The following is a 23,085-nucleotide window of genomic DNA, read 5'->3' as shown; positions in this document are numbered from 1 at the left end:
GTGGTGCAACCGCTAATCTCGCCGGCCGCCCTATTTCCGCCGATATCGCGCAGCGAATTTGCGAAACAAGTAAGAAATTCCCGCCACTTACGACGATGATGATCTGATCGTGTGCGAGATCTCGTGTGCCTTATATGTACAAGCGGAAACGCAAACGTAACGTTCGCCTCTCGTTAACTTGGAGAGCCCGATATATCAGCCGTGGCCCAGTTTTTCATATTACTAGTTAGATGTATGCTTACGAGTGTTTCTTAAACATTTCTCCCGCTTCTTTCAAACCAGCGACAAGAAACTTCGTCGAATCGCGAGCGACGACAGCATCGACTCGGCGCGATTCGTGCACAACACTAGCAATCGTTACAACGCTCTTAGAACGAAGATTGATAATTTCGGAGGAGATAGCTGAGGTAAGGATTTCCGTTATAATATCTGCAACAGAATTTATTAAATAATAACATTAGAGAAAGATTATCAAGAATGAGAAAATTTTTTTGTTAAATAAATAAATCGTATTATAATTAATCAAATGCGATTGATTTGAAATCTATTGATTTTGGTAAAATTTTTGGAAAAATGATCACAACTTGTTGACTCATTCAATACTTGCCACAGAAATTATTACAATTATTCTGCACTATCGTATAATTTCGTATATACGTAAAAACGGTAGCGCGGAAATCAGACGGTCGATATTATTCCGCATTTATAAATGGAGCAGTAATGCTTCTACACTCCAATATTGTTTTAATTATTCATGTAGGCCATTTTTCTAATGAGTGCGATATAATGAAATAATGATTATCCGCGCGTTTTTATCTATTTCTAGCCATCTTTTTCGAAGATGCGTATTTGGGTACATTTTTATTATTCGTATGTTTGTATGTTACACGTTAATCAACAAATTATACCATACTTTAATGTTGCAACGTAATCAATTATTTACGATAAACGCCACTGTGGGAACGTATGAGTGAATCGAATCTATTATCAAAAGTAAATAAGATCTAATATTGAATTTATTTTTTATTCCAGATCGATACTGAAGCGTTCTCGGTGCCTTTTACGAGCGGTGTTGCGCGACTTCACGGTCACTTCGAGTTGTTGCGACATTTCTTCGTTGTCCTCCTCAGGGATAGTCTCATTAAACGTCGAATGATCTTTATTTCGCAAGCATCTACGTAGGATCGCCGCATTGTTTCGTCGTGAAGGGTTTCCGCGTGTGTTTCTAGCGCGACGTCTTTCGCGAGGAGCATCCTTCGCCGAGTTACGCGGAGACGGACGAGACGATCGCGTTGCGGATCTTCAGGATATCGCTTATCGTTCTGACGGGAATTGTGCCTCTGCGAGACGTCTTTTCGCGTTCCGTCCGACGAATTCTCATCAGCCGTTTTGCTCCGGTTTAATAGCTAGAAAACATTTCTCGTATACTCAATATTTTATTAACATGATCGTTCCAGAGATATTCCAGTGTTTATTAATAATATGTGAGAAGATATCTTGATAGTGATGTTTTTTCCTCTAAATCTAATAATTCTTTCTTTGATAATTTTTAATGGCAACGGAGTATCTCGGAAGATCAGATAAGAACTTGTATTAGAGAGAATGAAAAAAGAAATTTATATTCTGTATAGTCTGAGCGTAATTTATATTCTGTATTTCTGAGCGTAATTTGTATTCTGTATAATATGTGAGTGCGATTTTTAAATCGGCCAGAAATAGACACGTGAAAATAATTTACCGCGAGTCTGGCTGCAGACACATCCGACATTTGTCGTTTATGCATCAGTAACAAAGCCTTTCGCTGCAATGCTATGACCTCGTCATCCTCGTCGAGATCGGCTCTTGATCTTGTCATGTGTAACGTATTATCGTTGTTCATTGGTAAGCTGAATGAAGCGTCGAGGCCGCCAGATATCGTCATCCATTCATCCCACCGCGCGTCCCACTCTTTCTTCCAGTCATCCCAGTACAACTTGGTTTTACCGAAAATCAGTGGTTCGGCGAACATCGGACAGCGTCCCCACGGCTACGCTATCGGAAAGACTCCAAAAGCTATCGCTCGGAATGATGGCGGTCCATGCGAGTAGAACAAACAGCATAAACATTTCAACGCGTTCTGTTCCACGTGAAATATTCGCGGAATATCCGTGTGTTCCACAATACACGAAGTGACTTCGATAGATCAACTTTAAATTAATTCCAAGCTAGGTTTATAAATTCGAGTAAGCTCGACAACTGCTTCCTTTGTATGAAATATGTCATACATGTGTGAGTAAAAATATAATCGTCCCCAAGTAATATATTGTGGATTTATATACATATACATGTATATATAGTAACAAGGCAAAAAAAAGAAAAGAAATATTTGACTTTATTCTGTACAATTATCGAGGTAAAAGAGAGAAAGAAAATGCGGACGGATCTTTTAACAGCTAAATATTTTTGAAAAGGCGTTACTCCCCGATGTAAAATATTATGATAGAATTTATATAATAATTATCTTGCTGATTTCTCAACTAGAAGTAGCGATGTACAGTTTTATATATAACGTTTATCGTCGCGAAAAGAAATTGCGTGTCTTTTACCGATTTGATTTGTATCGTTACGTCCGGTTTTGCGACGTCGTAACCGCGGAAGATTTCCATCTTTATGGAGAGCTCCTTTATCATACTATCCATAAACTTGGATATTGCTTCCTGGCACTGCGCAGTCATCTGCGTTGGATACGTCTTTAACAGGTATTCTAATAACCACACCACAACGTTCTAAACGAAAAGTTTAACAAAACAAAAATATATGAACGGCGAGCAGCAATTGATCTGTCATCGAAACTCTAAGGGAGAAACTTATGGCTAGTCCACTTAAATTATCTGTTAAAAAAAAGCTAGTAAATTCTGTGCAAGACGTACACGCATATCTTGTTCCTCTAATCGCATGTCCTTATGTACCATAGCTATGTAACCGACAAATCGATCTAATCGTTTGGGCTTCTTATTAAAATCCAATAGGAGGTGACCCAGACTTTCCATGATTATCGAAAACTTTGCTGTGGTACGCGCGTCGAAGTTCACCGGCAACGTAGGCTCCAACGTGAAAAATTTCACGTATTGTGGATACATCTCGCAGAAGCTAAAAGCTCATGGCATTCTTAGATAACTCTTTCGTCTTCGCTTATCAGTTCATCGGTAGAACTTTGTTTTACTCGTCAACGGTATTACACACCTTCTGAGATACGCGTTGCCGTGAAATTGAGGATTGACTTCAATACCCGACCATACATTTTTAATCAGCGCGTACTCTTCCGCGCTGAATTTGTAATACTCCAAACTACCAGGCTTTTCGTAGATGCTCTGCTTTTTACCCATTTATACGATAAGCGAAGAATATTCTTTGACAAGCAAGCATACGTTGGCGGTACACGCGTAATAAATCGCAATGATAAAAACTGAATATAGCGACGTGAAATGTGCCTAAAGTTAATCGCTTAAGTAACGTCTCATGTTTTTCATAATATAACAACAGTAATCATTTATTTTTTCGCGAACAAAATCGGAAAGTAAAATGTGCGTTATAAATTAACGTAGAAGAAGAAAAGGAACAACAATATGTTCTCAATGCTTAATTAATTGCAATATGAAATACAGCTGGCATATATAATTTTGTATTTTTTTATATATGTATAAACGTTATATAAAAATTCACATAGAAAAAACAAATATTAAACCACCTTACGACATTGCGCTGGGCGTAGAAATCTTCACTTGCCAATCTAGCAATTTAAACAGATATGTCATTCTCTCCGGCCAATTGTACATCGCTCTGACGGCGTTTACTGTCCAGTGGACAATCAGTTTACCGGATGCGTCATTGGAGTGACCCGTTTTCAGTGGCTCGGTCGTAACGCATAGGTCCGACTCATATTTTAACGCGTTAACAATCATGTCCGTATCTGAACACTCAGAATTCTTCTTTCCGTATGTGTGCGCGAGGATACAAAGTAGCGATTTGGGACGCATGTTTATATATGTCTCTACACATCTCACAAAGAATATAGTATCGCGCACACTGAGACCGAGATCAAGAAGATGATTTATATCTTCGATAATGAGAATAATAGGGCTGTTACGCCTTTCTGCATCATCGCACTTCTCTTTGATCTGCACTGCAAGCCTCTCCGCAATTTCTGGATACGTCGTGCAAGTGACATTTGGAATTATCATGCCTTTTGTGGGAACGTTATTGCACGTATTGTCAATATCATTGAGCACTATCTTCATAAGATCGACGACTCTAACCTGGCCCATCTCAATTAGCTTTAGAAGATCGTAGCCAAATCGTACGCCAATATTGTGATAATGGCCGATAGTGTTGTGACAGAGAACAAGACAAACAGACTCCTTTTTTTTCAACGCATTTGATAAGACAGACTGCACCAGGAAGTTCGCATTACTACCATGTTGCTCCTCGATGACAATCTTTCTATCACTCATGTCTACCCTGTCGATTCCAAGGATTTTGCACACTTCCATCATTGAACCAGCCATGATAAATTGAAAAACTGAAAATACTGAAAACGATATTTTGTTATATTATTGTCTCACAAAAACTCTTATTATTACTGTTACTGTTATCTTTCCTAAACTAAACAAGTTACTTTATTTTGATATTGGAGTTTATATTGGGTATGGTCAAAGTCACGCTTCGAAGCGCTTCTAGACACTTTCTATCCTTTTCCTTCTGTCAAATGAGAAGAATAGAAAGTGTTTAGAAGCGCTTCGAAGTGTGACTTTGACCATACCCATTAACAAGTTTGTTTGTTGATTATTTATATTATAATTACTATATAAAAATTTTATTATTAAAAGGTGATGCTTATGTGATTAGTTTAAGATATAACAATACATTACGAACAACAGACTACTATATTTCAAATGCAAAAACTTTTGTGATCTTGTTTTGTAACCTATAAAATGCGCGATTCTTAAAGCATTCAAAATTGAAAAGATTACAGTTATTATTTAATGATGTGTTATAAATATCGTTTGCTCTATTATTATAATATTATATAATGTCATGAATTTATTACAGCAAAATTGTATTTATGCCTTTTATTTACCTTATAGTGTATCAGCTGTTGCGCACAAGTATGGTATTCATAAGTTTATTCACTCCTTCAGTAGTGTAATCTTGCGAAGAAATTTATTTAATCCGCTATTAGGATATTTAAGTAATTAAAATTAAATTTTTTATTCAATCCTATTTTGAGTTATACCACTTGAAGACAAAATTATGTTTGATTCAATATTGAGTTATACTACGCTCTCATCTTTTGATTAGAAACAGTAGAGGCTCATAGCGGACATTTTAGGAACTGAACTAACTAAAGTGTTTGAAGCATTTGTAGCATTCAAAGCATTTAACTTCGTTTTAAAGCGTTTCATTTGAATAATTCAAATTATATGTAAAAAATACATGTGTGTAAAATAATGTCACAGAATTTAATATAGATATTTATTATTTATTACCTATAAGCTTTTAAATGGCAAAGGATAGTATTGCTTACCTCATTATTGCAATATGTACATAATATTTATTTTTCTCTTTCACCCGTATGAAATTTAGTTCATTGAATTCTGTTAATATTTCGTAGCATCGTTGAGTGTTAAAATTTGTTTGATTATAACTTTGAATTGATTATGTTCAAACTATAAAATGCGAAATATAAAGGAATTATTTAACAAAAGCTACATTCCATCTACTACTCATTGATGACAAAGATGACATGATATACATAGTTCACATAATTTAAATTATTTACGCGTGAACGTAAACTATTATATAATTATTCCCGGATAAATGTACGTGTCCTACATAGCAACCTATACCTCGTTCAAACCGCAAGCCTGCAGAATGACAACCCGCCATGCAGAGGTTAGTTAACCCCATTGGTTGCCATTCCGTAGGCGCCAATCTTGAAAAATGGCGAATTGTTTTCTGGACGCCCCGATTTCGAATGGATGCATCATTTATCGCAACGGAGGTTACCATTCTCGTTCGACTGCGAGCGAACGATTAACCGAATACACAAACTCGTTGGAAACTTGTTCAGCAACGTTACAAGCGGTACTCTCCGTTACATCAACGGGATGCATCCAGAAATTCCAGTCGCGATCACTTAATCGGCGGATCGCGTCGTTATTTCAAGCTACGAGCTGGTCGACCTTGGCTAACTCGCCGCCTCGAATCTTCGCCTATTTTGGGGAATAGGAGCGTCTCGTGGTCGCGACTCGCCAATTCCCGCTAATTCCGATCAAAGTCACCGTGCAAACCGGCACCAGCCGCGTCGGCGACATAAGTGGGAGCGCCGGAGGGCGATAAAAGACCGACGGGATGACGTGTGTGAAGTTAGCCCCGCACTTTTTGAATTTCATCTTTTTCTTGATTGCGCTGAATTGTGCTACGTTTGTGCCATATTCTGCCGCAAACCGCAGTTCAATATCTCAAGCCGTTTTCGAAAAAACAAATAAAAAACGAAAAATTTGGTAGCCCCGCACTTTTCGAATTTTGAATTTTCATTAATTGTGCTGCATTGTGCTCCGTTTGTGCTGTATTGTGCCGCAAACCGCAGTTCAATATCTCAAACCGTTTTCGAAAAAAAATAAAATGAAAAATTTGGTAGCCCCGCACTTTTTCGCGATTAAGCTCAAATTTTTTTTCCAAATTGGCGTTGACTTGTGCCGTGTTGTGCCGTTGGAAAAATTTGAATATTTCATTCCGTTTCGATAAAAAAAATTCATAAAGATTGATTAAAAAACATATAAAGTCACATTGCAAGGCAAATATATAATTTCTGCGAGTTGTGCTGAGTTGTACTACTCATTCCCTACGAGAGACATGCATAAAAATCGGAAATTAATTTGAGAGTCGATAATTATTAATGAAAAAGAGGTGGGGGTGAATAAAAAATTTGACACTTTCGTTTTTTTTCCACTTGTGCCGGATTGTGCTAGAGTAGCACAACAACTTTTTCAAGTGACAAAATTTCCTCAGACCGCTAGATATCGCAGTACAGAGAAAGTTAGGACTGAAGTGTAACGGTTTTTTAGGAATAGAAAATTTCAAACTCTTATAACTTACGAACGGCGAACGATAATCGAATTCTGCGAGTTGTGCTGGATTGTGCTACTCAAAATCTACGAAACACATGCATAAGAAGCGTGAATTATCGTGAAGATTAGTCAAAGTTATCCAAAAAATGGTGAGGGCGAAATAAAAATTTGACATTTTCGAATTTTTTTCGGTTGTACCAGATTGCGATCGACGAGCACAACAACTTTTTCTAATGACACAATTTCGTCAGATTACTGAATTTTGCAAAGCAGTCGCTGATAGGAACTTAGGGTTTAGGAATAGAAAAATGCAAAACTCCATACCGTCCAAACCATGGTACATAATCGAATTTAGTAAATTGTGCTGAATTATGCTAGTCAAGAAAAATGAACGACTATCGAAAGTAGTAGGTAAAATGGAAAGAGATTGATAAAAAAAGTCAGCAAAATTCGAAAAGTGTGGGGCTACCAAATTTTTCGTTTTTTATTTGTTTTTCGAAAACGGTTTGAGATATTGAACTGCGATTGCGGCAGAATATGGCACAAACGTAGCACAATTCAGCACAATCAAGAAAAAGATGAAATTCAAAATGTGCGGGGCTACCAAATTTTTCGTTTTTTATTTGTTTTTCGAAAACGGTTTGAGATATTGAACTGCGGTTGCGGCAGAATATGGCACAAACGTAGCACAATTCACACAATCAAGAAAAGATGAAATTCGAAAAGTGCGGGGCTACCAAATTTTTCGTTTTTTATTTGTTTTTCGAAAACGGTTTGAGATATTGAACTGCGGTTGCGGCAGAATATGGCACAAACGTAGCACAATTCAGCACAATCAAGAAAAAGATGAAATTCGAAAAGTGCGGGGCTACCAAATTTTTCGTTTTTTATTTGTTTTTCGAAAACGGTTTGAGATATTGAACTGCGGTTGCGGCAGAATATGGCACAAACGTAGCACAATTCACACAATCAAGAAAAAGATGAAATTCAAAAAGTGCGGGGCTACCAAATTTTTCGTTTTTTATTTGTTTTTCGAAAACGGTTTGAGATATTGAACTGCGGTTGCGGCAGAATATGGCACAAACGTAGCACAATTCACACAATCAAGAAAAAGATGAAATTCAAAAAGTGCGGGGCTACCAAATTTTTCGTTTTTTATTTGTTTTTCGAAAACGGTTTGAGATATTGAACTGCGGTTGCGGCAGAATATGGCACAAACGTAGCACAATTCAGCACAGTCAAGAAAAAGATGAAATTCAAAAAGTGCGGGGCTACCAAATTTTTCGTTTTTTATTTGTTTTTCGAAAACGGTTTGAGATATTGAACTGCGGTTGCGGCAGAATATGGCACAAACGTAGCACAATTCAGCACGGTCAAGAAAAAGATGAAATTCAAAAAGTGCGGGGCTAACTTCACACACGTGACGGGATGACAGGCATGTACCACTCCACTTCCTTAACAGGCGGAACGCCTGTCCCTATTGGGCCGCGATACCAATACCACGACACGGTTTCCTCAGCCACGGATGGCGAGAGTGATAGCCTTACACGTGTTCATCAGCTGATGCGCCCGCGTCCGCGCCGCACCGCCCCACGTCGTCCGACGTCGCTTCTCCAGTGATAGGCACAGCCCCAGCCTACTCGCGTCGGCCGTCGGTTGCATCAGTCGCAATCCAGCTGCTGTCCGGAGTGGAGCGTCGCCGAGATCGCGTCGCGCTGAACATCACCATGTGAGTATCCTTCACGACTCAACTTCCTCAGTTCCGCTCGCTTTCCTTTCGAAATTTCCCTGAGCTCTGTTGATCGTCAGATTCATTCTGCACAACCGACTAGAGGACTGAGAATTTGTCAAATTGTTTTCAGTGCGTTTCTCGTTGTTAATTCATTTGATGATCGATGACGCGAGTCTAATTTAAAGTACCATCGATGGCGCGTTCAAGGCTCGACTGTCATTAATTAACATATAATGGCTAATTGCAGGCGCAAGTAGACCGACTTTGTGCTGTTTCATCTTCTTCCGACCAGCGCGCCTAAGCATATAATCTTTCTTTTCCTCTCGAGAACTCGTTTACGGAATATATTTACGGTATTTTACGATCAGCTGAGAGTCAGCTTTGCTTGTTCAAGTCGTATACCTGCGAAAACTGGTGCTTGTATAGTCACGTTTGGTTTGCATCTACTCCGAAAATCATTATACCGTTTCCACAAGGCCGCCGTATCGTGTTGAATTTAATTTTAGCACCACTCGTGTGTAATCGGTTTGGTCAGAATTTTCGATTTAATAGAAGAAATTTTACGTAAAAATATAAATATTGCATATCACGATAGCGAGTTTTGCACAATTTTTGCGATTATTTAATGCTAATTTACTGAATAATATATGTCATTAAAACATTTCTTTGCATTCAATCAATTTCTAATTTATTCAATTCAAAAATTAATTCAATTAATTAATGTATTCAATTAATTTGGATACATGAAACATATATGTAAAATATATGTAACATATGTGATATATATCTTATATTTTGTACATATATTGTGATATTGCAATCTTTCAGCCTTGTTTTCCTATGATGAATTATTTTTGATGCCAATATTGAAGCTGCTATTCTTACATAATGAACAGAACATATATAAACATCATGTTTTATTGATATAATTGGATATAACTGGAGAAGAGGTAAGCTGCAATAATTATACATTTTAATGAGATCCATGTACATATCTCAATCAATTTTTCCTGTTTTTGCAGTGCCACAGATATGTTCCTAACTTTTGCTTAATACTAAAGCTAACAGTGGAAAAGATAATAATCACAATGGCTGACAAAAGCAAGAAATTATCGCGTTGGTACTTTGGTGGTGTTTCTTCTGCAGCTGCTGCGTGTGTAACTCATCCTCTAGATTTGTTAAAGGTCTATACATATTTTTTTTTTAGTTAGATATTTTTCTACTGTTCAGGAAAATAGTACAATGAATATTAGGTTTATGTCAATCAATATGAATATTTTATAACTGTGATTATTACAAGTACTTATTTTGAATGACTATTGAACTTTTAAATCTTTCAAAACTTTCAAATTGGCATATAGAATGTAGACGTTATTGTAGAAGGATTAAACGTATATTTAATAAATTAAGACTGATGGATCAAACCTTTCCTAGGTTCACCTCCAAACACAACAAGAAGGCAAAATATCAATAACACGCTCGACAGTTGCAATTATTAAGAAACAAGGAATATTAGCTCTATATAATGGACTCAGTGCTTCCCTGCTTCGCCAACTTACATACTCTACAATAAGATTTGGAGCATATGAGGTTTGACACGACGTTTACGTGCTTCATCTGTACATGTAGATGTTATTTCTTTTTTATTATGCGCAGACGTTACATATTTTATTCAATGTATCAGGTTGGCAAGCAAACGTTCGAGTCATCTGGACATTCGTTACCCTTTTACCAAAAATTACTGTTAGCTGGTGTGTCTGGTGCCACGGGCGGCGTATTCGGCACTCCTGCCGACGTAATTAATGTGCGCATGCAGAACGATATCAAGTTGGCACCGGAACTGAGAAGGAAGTAGGTTCCGACACTTTTGCATCGGTTAATATCTCTCAGATATATGCCAATCTAATACTACTTATATGTCCTTTATTGCACAGCTATAAGCACGCCTTGGATGGACTGTTGCGTGTGATCCAGAAAGAGGGAGTACGTCGGTTGTTCAGTGGATGTTCTACCGCGACCTTAAGAGCGGTGTTGATGACTATCGGTCAGTTGAGTTTTTATGACCAGATCAAAATGATGTTATTAGAGTCTGGCTACTTTCAGGATAATCCTTCGACGCACGTTTTATCCAGCATATCGGCTGTGAGTGTCCACAAGTATTCTAAAGAGAAAATTCCGCTCATCTTAATGAGATATAATCTCTTGATGTTTTTTATGTTAATAGGGCGCTATCGCGACAACACTTACACAGCCTTTGGATGTTCTGAAGACGAGGGCGATGAATGCGAAGCCTGGAGAATTTAAAGTAAGCACAATTGCATATCCTTTATTTAAATTTATACATTTTATAAGATGTACGCGAAGCTTTCCTGATTCTACGATTTTCTGTGTAGAGTCTGATGGAGATCTTCCTATATACTGCCAAACTCGGGCCACTAGCTTTTTTTAAAGTAAGTATAATAAAAGAAAATTTTTCATATGAATGTCAAATTTTTCTACTTTTGGACGTAAAATTCTAATAGGAAGTGCCTGTGATTTTAGGGCTACGTACCTGCATTTATTCGGTTAGCACCGCAGACCATCCTTACCTTTGTATTCCTGGAACAGCTCAGAACCAATTTCGGATTCTATCCAAAATCTGTGAAACCATCATCATAAACTGATAGATGTAATTTGTACAAAACCAGCTCCAACCGACTTAAAGAAATGGATCCATTACAACATGATGAAATCTTCGTACAGGGTATGAATCAGTAGAAGTGCCAAAGCTCGTAAATCTGAACAAATGATCACATTTGTCCAACACAAACAAATTCTATGATCCAATTCTATGAGACGCATACGTGTAGTTCAAATATTAGGGTTTAATTAATTAGTAGAGATTCGTCGTAAGAGATATATATCCAGAGATACAAAAATATTTTAGTAATGCAGATTATATATCTTACATATGTATGTATGTGTGTGTGTCTATATTAGGTTGATGCAAAAATAATTGCGGTTTTTCCGATCGAAGTTGAATAAGGAAAACCGCAATTATTTTTGCACCAATTCAATATGTATATATTATATTCCATCTGCGATACATTCCTCGTAGTATTAATTTCGATGTGAATTTATGCTGGCATATACAATTGTACAAATTTATACATACATTTAGTTACGCGACCTTTTACATGCGCACACATAAAGTGATTTTTTTAGTACAAAAAAAAGGATACATATTTACACGTAGAAGCTGAGCTTCGTATATTTCTTTATTAAGGCCTGCAGCACTTAAAGCTGTACTTTAAGCAGTTGTTCCATCCATGCTACATGTACAATAAGTGGAATTTTGCCAATGAACTATACAGTACAATTCATGAAAGAGCTTTAGATGGACAACTGTACAACGAAAATATTTTGTTAACGATTACCGAGACATAACGCCTACAAAAATATAATGTTATTTTAAAAACACGAACAGTTTATTATAACAACAATGCGAGATACCTCAGTCGTAACGACGTGATTAACAATTTTCAAGTACCTGCATACTTGCGAGAGCGAAAATAAAAGACTAATTCGAATTTTTTATAATCTTGACTTATGATACAGTTGTCGGATAGAGTTATGATACAGTTATCTAATCATCAACTTTATTCTTGTATGATATATTGTTATATAAGGAAATCAGTGACTAAAGATATCACACAGGAATTGTGAAATTATAATATTAAAATAAAGATATATATATATATATATATATCAATGTGTTTATATCTGCATACATATATATATTATACATTTATTATGAACACGGTACGTCTTAAGAATGAATCTAATATCGGAAATTTGTTTGCAAGTACATTTGTATTGCTATGTATTCTTAAAGTCCGATTGGTCTCTGAGGTTGATTCGATAATAACAGGAAAAAGGGGAAAGTGTAAAAAGACAGGAACAATAACATCGAATGTTCTGGCAGGTAATTATTTATTTGCCCGATGTTGTTGCCTACTATGGGCATGATGTCATATCTTAGCAATGTTCGCGCCTCATTGGATTTATCGAAGCAATTATCGATCGTCCGCGATTAGAGTAGATAGGCTACTCGCAACCCCCACCTTCCGTTCCTTATACTCCGCGCGAAAGATCAACTCTATTGTCAAACAAAGTGTCGAGTCGAGGTCAATCGAGATAAGTTAAGAACGTTGACGAACGGTTCCAGCGAGACCGTGAATAGGAAATACAATTTACATAGATATGGTAAGATTTATATAAAAGTTTTCTAATTTGCGTTGAAGCGGCTAAATTATTAACACTGCGCAGCATCGCTAGTGCCAACGGCCATATTAAAATGACTGTTCAAAATGATTCAAATTGGATAACCGAGAGAAAGAAGATCGCACGAGTCTACCTGAAAATCTGATCGTTTAAAACGATTGCTACAGCCATAGCATATACACACGCAACATCGATTTCGTCGACTTTAGGATTCTTTCTGGACTTTCTGGAAACTTATTTCTTCACAACATGGTGAGTAACAATATCTTGCGCTCGAATCACACTCGTCACTGTACGAAATTAATTGTTTAGACGTGAATCTGCACATGAATCGCATATACGCGATTTGTCTGTGTATATTATGTTTCAAAACCGCTAAGAATACGATTGTGATTCCTATTGTCCGATAAAACTTCCTTCAATACATCATAATAAATTACTCTAAATGCATTGCGATCTATTCTTTCAGACGGATCTCGAAAGCACTGGTCTGGCAAATCCAAAAGTGTTTCCACTGGCGAACGAAACACTCAGTTCAAGAATCTTTAATACAGTACAAAAAGCTAAGACTCACAGCCAACTCAAAACGGGGCCTATGAGACTACGAAAACGTTATACAGAAAAAAGCAAGCCTGGTTTATTGTGATAGCGGCCGATGCCAAACGTTCTACTATCCGCCATTTGCTGTTTATCTGCGAGAAGAAAAGCGTCCCTTACGTTTTTGTTAAAGGAGACATTAGGACAAATATGCGGAGAACAAAACCCAGTGATAACCTGCTCCATGTTAATAAATGAAGAATCAAACTGGCACCGCAGATTCAAAGCATACGTCGAGTAATAGAAGGACTTTTAATGTCATCGCACCTTTGACAATATAGTCAAAGCATCACACACACACAGGAAAACTTAAGCGGTGAGATTTAAGAGATGCCATCAATCACAAGTTTCAAGTTTTAAAATGTCTGCTACGTTCTCGACTGTGATTGATCGCAAAGAAAATTAAGACTTTTAAGTCTTAAATTTTACTGCTTAGGTTTTCTTATGTGCCTTAAAAGCAAGCCTGGTTTATTGTGATAGCGGCCGATGCCAAACGTTCTACTATCCGCCATTTGCTGTTTATCTGCGAGAAGAAAAGCGTCCCTTACGTTTTTGTTAAAGGAGACATTAGGACAAATATGCGGAGAACAAAACCCAGTGATAACCTGCTCCATGTTAATAAATGAAGAATCAAAACTGGCACCGCAGATTCAAAGCATACGTCGAGTAATAGAAGGACTTTTAATGTCATCGCACCTTTGACTATATAGTCAAAGCATCACACACACACAGGAAAACTTAAGCGGTGAGATTTAAGAGATGCCATCAATCACAAGTTTCAAGTTTTAAAATGTCTGCTACGTTCTCGACTGTGATTGATCGCAAAGAAAATTAAGACTTTTAAGTCTTAAATTTTACTGCTTAGGTTTTCTTATGTGCCTTTAAACAGGATGTGTATCCAGTTTTTCTATACGTTTTTTACACATATCAACCCTTATTGTAAATAAGGCTGAAACTTAATGTAAAAATGTAAATAATATAAAAATAAGAATAGAATGGAATCGCTTATTATTATAATACTTATTATAATACAAATTATTTATGTGTAGAATATTTGCCAGAACAATAAACAGCTCTCTACCCTGCAGTATAAACAAAATGTGATGTGTTTAAACTTTGAATTAATAACAACCTCGAATAGACATTTGATTTTGATATCACATCGCGTCCAATGATTGACACAATTGAGTAAATTTCCCGAGATTAATAATTGTTAATTTCATTCGCTAGATATAAAAAATTTTCTGTATCTACTACACTACAAGTAGGTTCTCTTCATATTATTTATATAAGTATAATAATTATTAATAATTTGCACAAACAAATAATTGCATATTAAAGGAAGACGATAATAAAAATAATAAAATTTATAATAATAACCTATAATACTTATATTTTTAATATGTAACAATATTCAAATTGAAAACAAAGTCACTCATTTTTTTACGTGCCTAATTAGTGAAACATTGCGGAAAAGAAATAATCCATGATTCGCCAGTTTGTGATACTACGAACGTACACTGAAAATCGCTTCATTTTATGATTGGCAAAAAGATGGATTGCATTATGTAATGTACACAGATAGAATTGCGCAGTAAGACGCAAGATTAAATATTTCATCGTGTCGTGTGTGCATTCTCAGCAGTCATGACTAGCAACCGTGGATTAAATCGCTTACGATACAAATTTAAGTAACGTATCTGTAAAATGTTTTTCTATTTATCTTTTAAATATTATAACATATTGCATAAACATTATATGTACCATCTGTTAATGCAAAATCATTAATAGGTGTAATAATTATGCAAATGTTATCCCTGTTATCGTACTCGATGTCGTCATAAGCGTTTTGTTAGCAAGTCAATGTTGAATGACGAGATAATGTCACATTTCGACAAGTGAGTGGTAAAATATACGGATGTCGAATAATTCAAATAATATAGCTGCCGATCTGTTTGCTATGATTTATACCTGCTAGACGTCGTGACGATGCGTTTATGTGCGATATCGTGCCGCTAAACATAATGCATATTAGTAACTCATGAAAATTAAAATTGTCAGTATCGTCAGCATGTTACTAGCACGTCCTTATCATTCCGTGAACTCGTAGTCACGATCCACCACAACTCGATTGCAACAATATACATGGAGGGCATTAATACTGTGAGTATCATGGTGAAGAAAACACATTTCGCAATATCAATACCATTCATTCAACCGTTAGTTTTCTTTATTTGTTAATATCAAGAACCAATTATATCAACAGCGCTATCTATGAAAATATATTGCTTGCCGCGCAAACATTGTCTGTTCAAAGACTTCAAAGCGATTGGTGATTGCAATTAATTGCACTGTCGTATTTCTAGATCACGCAAAACTTATATCCAATTGATTTTAAAATAAAGATCAAAAGCAATTTGTATTAAACTATATTTCAGCTTTACATTGATTCAAATCGCCAATGAACGTCCTGTTGAAAATTCTATGAAATGGATCGAGAGACGGTACGCGAGTACGATTATCTGCTATCGGGTTCTTTAGTATTTTTCTTGTTAAAGATAAAAGACAAGGATGAACGAATTTCCACGGCATATAATGAAATACGAATTTAATTAAATTTAATAACAAATTACTCCAGCATTTAACGTACTTGACGTCATCATTTGAATATTTCACGGAACTCATCTACGATTCTTAATCGTTATCGCTACGCTGCCTGCGATAAAAGGAGATAATAAAAATCAAGCCATGCTTTAAAGATATTAATTTCTACGAATTTTGAACCAACCACTGATAAGATCAAGATCGCGACGCACTGTTCACTTCCATTTCTTATGTATTCTGGATGGAATTCGCAAGAAGTGTTTTAAATAAGTAGTGAAAGTTTCACGAAGACCATCCGCATATTTTCACAAGGTCTTGCATTAATGCAAAGGATTATAGACGTATTGCAAGAGTCATGCGTAAAGTCTAAAAAGATAAGATAAGCAATAACACAGAATTAGATAATTTGACACAGCACTTTTCGATTCTACAAATGGAATAAATTAAAACGCTCAAGTTTTATGAAAGTCGTATCCGCTTGACTGATCGAATGATTATAACGTACGTGTATCATTAAATTGTTACAGACTGCGACGCTTCGCAACCAAAGGCTGTAAGAATGGCAGAATCACCAGTGTTAGGAGGCGAGGAGGGAACGGAAATTAGCGATGAGTCTTTTTCTTTCACCTATCTCGATATATTATTGTTCGTCGGGCTCTTTATGGCGGCGATATGGTACCTGAGAAGGAGCGACGAGTAGAACCATAATTAACGACGAAACTTACCCATCCAGTAATTATTTTTCCGAAATACTAATAATCCCTCGGAGGAGTAGTTGCATATTTCTTTGATATTGCGCTGCACTGCACAATACACAAGAAGTTAGAAGTCCCCAGATTGAAATTTCTTCAGAGATTGCCTGAAGAGATCTAATGAAAGTACAAAATAGATTTCGAGGGTTGTGAGAGCTGAAAGATTTTGCTTATGCATGCGTTCAAGAATTATTTAATTATGTTTTGCAGGCCAACGTCGTTCACTGCACCGCCACCGTCAGAGAATTGCCTGTTAAAAACTGAAAATTTCCGGACGAAGCTTGGTGGTGTTTTACGGCAGTCGGGCACCGCGGAGGAATTTGCCGCCCTGCCAAAGAAGGTATTAGATAAGATGAAGGGTATGGTGGCCGACCCTGGAGCAGTGCGACATGGTACGTCATGGAATTATACAAGCCAATAAAAAGAATTAGGCCGTTTCTGTTCAGTTCATAATTATGTTGCAATAGCGAAGTTGTAGTCGGCGCAACTATGTGAGCAATGCTGGTACCAATTATGTTTCGTTATATGTTTACGCATAATTTGTCAGGTTAGATCTCGCGTCAGGACGAAGACGAAAACAATTAACGATTGCCTTTGATGCGGCAGGAGGAACTGGTGCACCTGAACCGACCGGCAGCTTGGCAGTGTTCTAATCTGGCCACGTACGAGAAGGTGACCTGACCGATAACGCAATGGAACGCCGAATGGCTGAAGACTGGCGAGGTGATCTCACGGGATTAAATTATGCGGTGAGTGGTTCTCGGTCACCCGTAATTTAAGAACCTGACACATCGAGATCCAACGTGTAGTTACGTCACTGGCTTGCGTAAGCAAGTGGTACAAGTGCAACCGCGAGCAGTAGTGGCAGTACACGTGCAGCGCTCGTGCGGCGGTTTGTGAGGGGCTTATGCGTGAAAATTAATATTCATTACGTGGAAGGCGAAGGCTGACTCGATAACATTGAGCGATTACGTATGCCGATGCCTTAAATGCCCAATCAGTTTAATATCGTTCTGAATCAGCGCGACGCGAGGCATGAACGTCAGAGTTTGCACAGATCTTCCACCTTTGCACGACGCTGCAGCGTCGGTGGCGTCACTATGGCGTCGCGTTGCACCAGCCGTCAGCTGCTCGAGGTTTGTCTACTTGTGAAATATGACACTGGTGGGCGGCAATTTAAATCGTTATCTGGGCGAGTTTACATCCGGCATTTATATACCACATACACGTGACATGATTCAATCTATATGAACTATACATTTACAAATTATATCTGTGCATTGTTTTCAGGTGTTTGACTTGGTAACAAGACCTACGCAAGCACTGCAACGGTTGAACATAATGCGGGATCACAGCAGAAGGAGCAGCTGGTGCCACGTGTCTTCGAGCTAGGTCTCGGGACGACGATGCCAAGTGAGTTCTCGCCAAGTGAACTGTCTTTATCCGTTTCCCATCCAGTTTTGACCTCAATTTGGTGATATTTATCTCCTTTTCGCTACAGCATAGAGGATGACTCATCACGGAAGGACAAGCCAATGGACTGTCTGTGAATCTTTGGCATCGAGGGAGCGGTAGTGACATCAGTATTCGACAGTACAAGCTCACGAGCACGTGGACTACCGGCCGATCGCATTTACACTGAGAGATCGCTCGTCTTCATGCCTTCAAAATCAACGAACGTGAGTTTCATTTTTGACATTAAAATCCAGCAATAAATTTGCATCATCAGCATCATTTCTGATTGGAGTTACTTGCAGGCCGCATGACGCGAAGAATCCCTTCTGGCGCCACTACAGAACCGCGAGTTACACGGCCCGACGTCCGACAGATCATGCATGCATATCGAGTTCAATGATCGAAGACTCCAAGATGCGCTACGAACGGGCGATCATCATTGTCCACTCCTGCGAACACGAAGAGCTGGTGAACAAAATTGGCGAACAATGCGGCGCGAATTTGATACCGTTTTCACGTCACAAATACGGATGGTAAGTTGTTATTTACCTGCCTTTAGTTTTATTTCTATCACTACGCTCTTCCACGTTCTTCGATTTTAATCTGTTTTACAGAGGAGTTCACGAAGAAGACCATTCCCTGCCCTGTAGCTACAGGACAGCCCTGACGACATCGACATCACGAGCAATCCAAGACACATTCTCAAGGAGTTATCCGAGTACGCGACCGACCCCGAGACAAGGAGAAATTGAAGCTGATGGCGTCGAACACCGTAGAGGGCAAGGCGCTTACCAGCAATGGATAGTTCAACAGAACCGCACCATCGTGCACATTCTGAAGATATCGCGAGCTAAAGCCGCCGTTGATCATCTCAGAACTTTACCGCGATTACAGTGTCGGTACTATTCGATATCTTCATCTCCCAAGGCATGCATCACTTATGCGTCTAGTAGCTTCATCCTGATCAGAATAATAAAATGGTTTTCACTAGTAGATTGCTGGTCATCAAAGAGGATGACTTCGATTTCAGCTTCATCCCAACTCGATTCACGTCACGGCGGTTCTGGTGAGTACAAAACACCGACTGGCAGGATAAACAAGGGCGTGACGACCAGTTGGCTGAAGTAGAAAACACCTCCGATCCGCCCTGCCTGTGCCGATCTTTCGAGAGGAAGTCCCAGTTCCGTTTGCCGATCCACCCACGCACACCCATCACCGCGGTCGGTCCGGGAACTGGCCTGCGCCGTTCAGAGTGCCTGATCTACAGGAACGGATCACGCGAGAGCGAAGGTAAGAAGCGCCTTTATTCATACTTTTCCTCGCGTGCGGCAAAGAGAGTCTACGAATATCTCGATCTTCGTTCCATGTGTAAAGAGGTGGGCGACACGGCACGTATTTCGATGCAGAAGAAGCAACGAGGACTACCTTTATCGTGGCGAGCTGGAGGAATACGTGAAGAGTGGCACCCTAATATTGCACACGGCGTTTAGCCGGGAGCAGTCGCACAAGGTCTACGTCACTCACCTGCTCGAACAAAATAAGGAGGAACTGTGGCGCGTTATCGGCGAACAGAACGGACACATCTACGTCTGGCGGGTTGGTCTTTCGATTTTTCTGTCTTCAAAAGCGAAAGTGCTTTTCTAATGCTTGCTTGAATATTAATTATGTATACTCCTTTCAGAGATGCGAGAAACATGGCTCGTGACGTGCACAATATACTGCTGAAGGTAATGGAGCGAGGGAACATGACGGAACTGCGCTGCCGCGATACATAAAGAAGATGGAGTCACAAAAGGGAATTCCACCGACGTTTGAGCTGACTGATTATTTGCATCATAGCAAAGAAATGCAGAGAAGCATTTTTCATACGCAAAGGCCAGCATCCAGTTCGTCGAAACTCATCGCCAAGGTGTTGATAACGACATGATTCATCATTGCCTATCACGTAATTTCATCTGATAATTTTCACCGTCATTGTACGTTGCCATGGAACAATTTAGTTAAAATGCACGATCATTATCAGAGCTGGCGAGTATTAAAAGTCTTTGCATAGTTAAGACTATTTAGCTTAAAGAAAATTCAGTTTCTGGTTCAAGCTAAGATATTGCACTATTTAAATAGACCATACATTTTATACTTGAACAACAAGGCGAGGTAGATTAGCTCGTCGAATAATGTAAATACTGTACAATATTCAGATATTGTAAATAATCGCTTAAAGAAGCTGAACGCGTTGCTCGAAGCAACGCTATGATAAATAAATAATGGCCGGCTCTGATAATCAACTAAATAAATACTGTTTGTAAATTTACAAATAATTTTATTGAAATTTATTTTTCTCCATCTTCGTCCATTGAAATCGTCCGATCATTATCATCAATCTAGCTGATCTAGTTGAATGTTAAGTCTTGTAACGAATAGAGTAGTTATATTAGGCGTTATATAACATATATACATATATTATATAACGAATGTAATTATGTTTGATGTATTGTTGATGTATAATGTATTGTTATTTATCAAAAGACATTGCAAGCAATGTTGAGTTTTACGCAATAAGGCAACACGTTGAAGCCTCAGGTGCCTGCTCCAATGATGGTTAAACACATTCTAAATACTATTGGTCCATACCTAATTGGTGATATTAGTCAGCATACATATAATTATGCATAACTGTATTCTTCCCAAGATGAAAATGTCACAAAGGAAGCAAACTTGTAATGACGTTTATCCTAGTTTAGAGATATTTTAATGAAAATAAATACAAAATAATAATACCTTTTGCAATAAGTTTGTACGGACTCATACATATAATACATATATATAGCGAATCTGAAGCTAAGAAAATTTACTGTTAACAATATCAATTCAAGTTCGATTCATCATTCACTCATTATTGTAGCCATTTACATGCACTATACAGATCCAAGCACTAATTGCATTACATTAGCATTATCGTTGCTAAACTAAGCCTTCTTCTACCAGAATCAGAATTAGCGTTGCTAAGTTTGTTAAAATGTTGAAACAAGATGTTATATAAATAATACATTATAAATAAATATCTCAAGGAAATTGTGGCTTATTCGTGTAGCGTTTGAGAAATCCCGGAGAATCAAGAAATGTAAAGAAATTATATGTCAATGGTAATTGTGTAATAAATCATAATAAGTAACATTATTTTTAAATGATGTATGATGATTTTGATCACATACAAAATTATATTTGTGTTATATCCTTTAATATTATTTATATTTAATATTATTTAATAAATATATACATATTTCTCAGATTACCAGTTTCCTTTCTAATTTAATTCTTTTGCTAATAAATTATTTCATAATATCTTCACTAGGTAATGAAGAACCTAAAATAAAGAATTCGTAGCACCTGTTGATAGGTGACGCTGATGACGTCACTTTATAAATTTCCACAACTTAGTAGGTATGTCATGATTTTAACTATACGTCCACAAAGTTTCATGCAAAATATAATATAATTAGAGAATAGAAATTATAACAAAACTGCAGACTTATAAAAAGCATGACCACTAAAGGTGCGATGTAAAAATATATTAAGGCATTATTTAGATCAAATAATGTAACAGATCTGTCATCCCTCAATTAACAATTAGAAGATTTATTCATATAAATTATTTCTTTTACTATATATTAATATTATTTTAATTTAATTTTAGTAAATGTTGATCTTTTATACTGATGCAGTATCCATATACAAATGTTCAATATAATACAAATATACAGATGTTTTCTAATGGTATAATTATAATTATCCTAAGTGTTTTTATAGAAAATCAGTACATGGTGTCATCCTTGATTGTGAAATCACAAACAAGCCCGCGTAAAGCCGCATTGCAAAACAAGAGCCAGATAACAACTCTGACAGATCTTTTGTGAAAGCCTACTTCAAGAGAAGGAGACAGAACCAGCTTATCAAAATTGTCGAGGCTTGTGAGCCGCAAAGTCCTCCGAATTAGCGGTCAGCAGGCAGAAGCAGAATGAGATCTCCTCGATTGGTTTATACAGAGCATCGGCGCTTAATTTTCCATGCTAGTCCTGTCCGCCCTTCTGGTTGTAGGTAAAACTGCAGCCAGCTTAAGCTGCTTGCCATGAAAATAAATTTGATAAAGAGTAGAATGGATCACCTGATCGATGCAGCTGGAAGATGAAAACAGTAATTATTACTATGCTTTAATGTAAAAGTGCAAGTTGTGCTTTCTGGCATATAAGCAACAAGTTGTATCGAATTTTCACAGAACGCTGCGGATGCCGTGCAAGGGAGAGGTTTCGTGGACCATTAATCTAAAGACACGCCATCACACGTGTTCTCGGTAGTTGCAGCAAACAGCTGTTTGTCGGCGATCTTCCCAATGTTCATCAAGAGATCACAAAGGCTTTTTGAGCCCTGGAGCAATTTATGCTTGCTTGCTGCTTGATAATAAATTGTTAGCCCTATGAATTTGGTTATCTATTTTCTAGAATGTATTTCCAAATAGGAAGGGAACCCGTAATATCTGGTTTTCACGGAGACGAAAGCAACTCGAGGTTGCTGCAAA

At 37.6% G+C, this 23,085-nt stretch overlaps 5 protein-coding genes, 1 long non-coding RNA gene and 1 pseudogene across 8 annotated transcripts in view; 5 read left to right on the top strand and 2 right to left on the bottom strand.

Annotated features, from left to right (window-relative positions):
* LOC105286418 overlaps positions 1-23,085 on the top strand; it is a 109,526-nt gene that overhangs the window by 22,552 nt on the left and 63,889 nt on the right. The window lies entirely within an intron of this gene.
* Positions 207-1,268, top strand: LOC113562673. Its single transcript, XM_026972725.1, has 2 exons — positions 207-407; positions 1,033-1,268. The coding sequence occupies exons 1-2, from the start codon at positions 231-233 to the stop codon at positions 1,180-1,182; spliced, it is 327 nt and encodes a 108-aa protein (XP_026828526.1). The 5' UTR covers positions 207-230; the 3' UTR covers positions 1,183-1,268.
* On the bottom strand, positions 2,354-3,382 carry LOC113562672. Its single transcript, XM_026972724.1, has 2 exons — positions 3,223-3,382; positions 2,354-3,129 (listed from the first exon to the last, which is right to left on the bottom strand). The coding sequence occupies exons 1-2, from the start codon at positions 3,363-3,365 to the stop codon at positions 2,874-2,876; spliced, it is 399 nt and encodes a 132-aa protein (XP_026828525.1). The 5' UTR covers positions 3,366-3,382; the 3' UTR covers positions 2,354-2,873.
* LOC105279554 lies at positions 3,653-5,306 on the bottom strand. The gene is made up of 2 exons (XM_011339412.3): positions 5,117-5,306; positions 3,653-4,567 (listed from the first exon to the last, which is right to left on the bottom strand). Exon 2 carries the CDS (start codon positions 4,542-4,544, stop codon positions 3,729-3,731), a length of 816 nt encoding a protein of 271 aa, XP_011337714.1. The 5' UTR covers positions 4,545-4,567; positions 5,117-5,306; the 3' UTR covers positions 3,653-3,728.
* Positions 8,610-12,393, top strand: LOC105279555 (mitochondrial dicarboxylate carrier). The gene is made up of 9 exons (XM_011339413.3): positions 8,610-8,838; positions 9,670-9,791; positions 9,864-10,025; positions 10,276-10,431; positions 10,526-10,692; positions 10,776-10,983; positions 11,066-11,146; positions 11,235-11,291; positions 11,383-12,393. Exons 3-9 carry the CDS (start codon positions 9,930-9,932, stop codon positions 11,497-11,499), a joined length of 882 nt encoding a protein of 293 aa, XP_011337715.1. The 5' UTR covers positions 8,610-8,838; positions 9,670-9,791; positions 9,864-9,929; the 3' UTR covers positions 11,500-12,393.
* On the top strand, positions 12,849-14,800 carry LOC105279556. Of its 2 annotated transcripts, XR_893963.3 has the most exons (3): positions 12,849-13,086; positions 13,150-13,356; positions 13,574-14,800. It is a non-coding gene; the product is annotated as an uncharacterized LOC105279556 (long non-coding RNA). The 2 variants fall into 2 exon arrangements; XR_003407032.1 differs by having other exon boundaries at positions 12,849-13,356.
* LOC113562503 lies at positions 18,567-20,439 on the top strand (annotated as a pseudogene).

This window comes from Ooceraea biroi, chromosome 9 (assembly GCF_003672135.1).
Source record: "Ooceraea biroi isolate clonal line C1 chromosome 9, Obir_v5.4, whole genome shotgun sequence".
NCBI lineage: Eukaryota > Metazoa > Arthropoda > Insecta > Hymenoptera > Formicidae > Ooceraea > Ooceraea biroi.
Note: the sequence above shows the minus strand (reverse complement) of the source record. Positions and strands in the feature narration are given on the sequence as shown.

Bases quoted from the DNA above. Each gene is read 5' to 3' on its own strand.
- LOC113562672 (XM_026972724.1), bottom strand. From the start codon at position 3,365: ATGGGTAAAAAGCAGAGCATCTACGAAAAGCCTGGTAGTTTGGAGTAT. The intron at 3,130-3,222 runs GTGTGTAATACC...ATGAGCTTTTAG, and splicing joins GGCAACGCGTATCTCAGAAG to CTTCTGCGAGATGTATCCAC.
- LOC113562673 (XM_026972725.1), top strand. From the start codon at position 231: ATGTATGCTTACGAGTGTTTCTTAAACATTTCTCCCGCTTCTTTCAAA. The intron at 408-1,032 runs GTAAGGATTTCC...TTTTTATTCCAG, and splicing joins TTTCGGAGGAGATAGCTGAG to ATCGATACTGAAGCGTTCTC.
- LOC105279555 (XM_011339413.3), top strand. From the start codon at position 9,930: ATGGCTGACAAAAGCAAGAAATTATCGCGTTGGTACTTTGGTGGTGTT. The intron at 10,432-10,525 runs GTTTGACACGAC...TCAATGTATCAG, and splicing joins TAAGATTTGGAGCATATGAG to GTTGGCAAGCAAACGTTCGA. The intron at 10,693-10,775 runs GTAGGTTCCGAC...TTTATTGCACAG, and splicing joins GCACCGGAACTGAGAAGGAA to CTATAAGCACGCCTTGGATG.
- LOC105279554 (XM_011339412.3), bottom strand. From the start codon at position 4,544: ATGGCTGGTTCAATGATGGAAGTGTGCAAAATCCTTGGAATCGACAGG.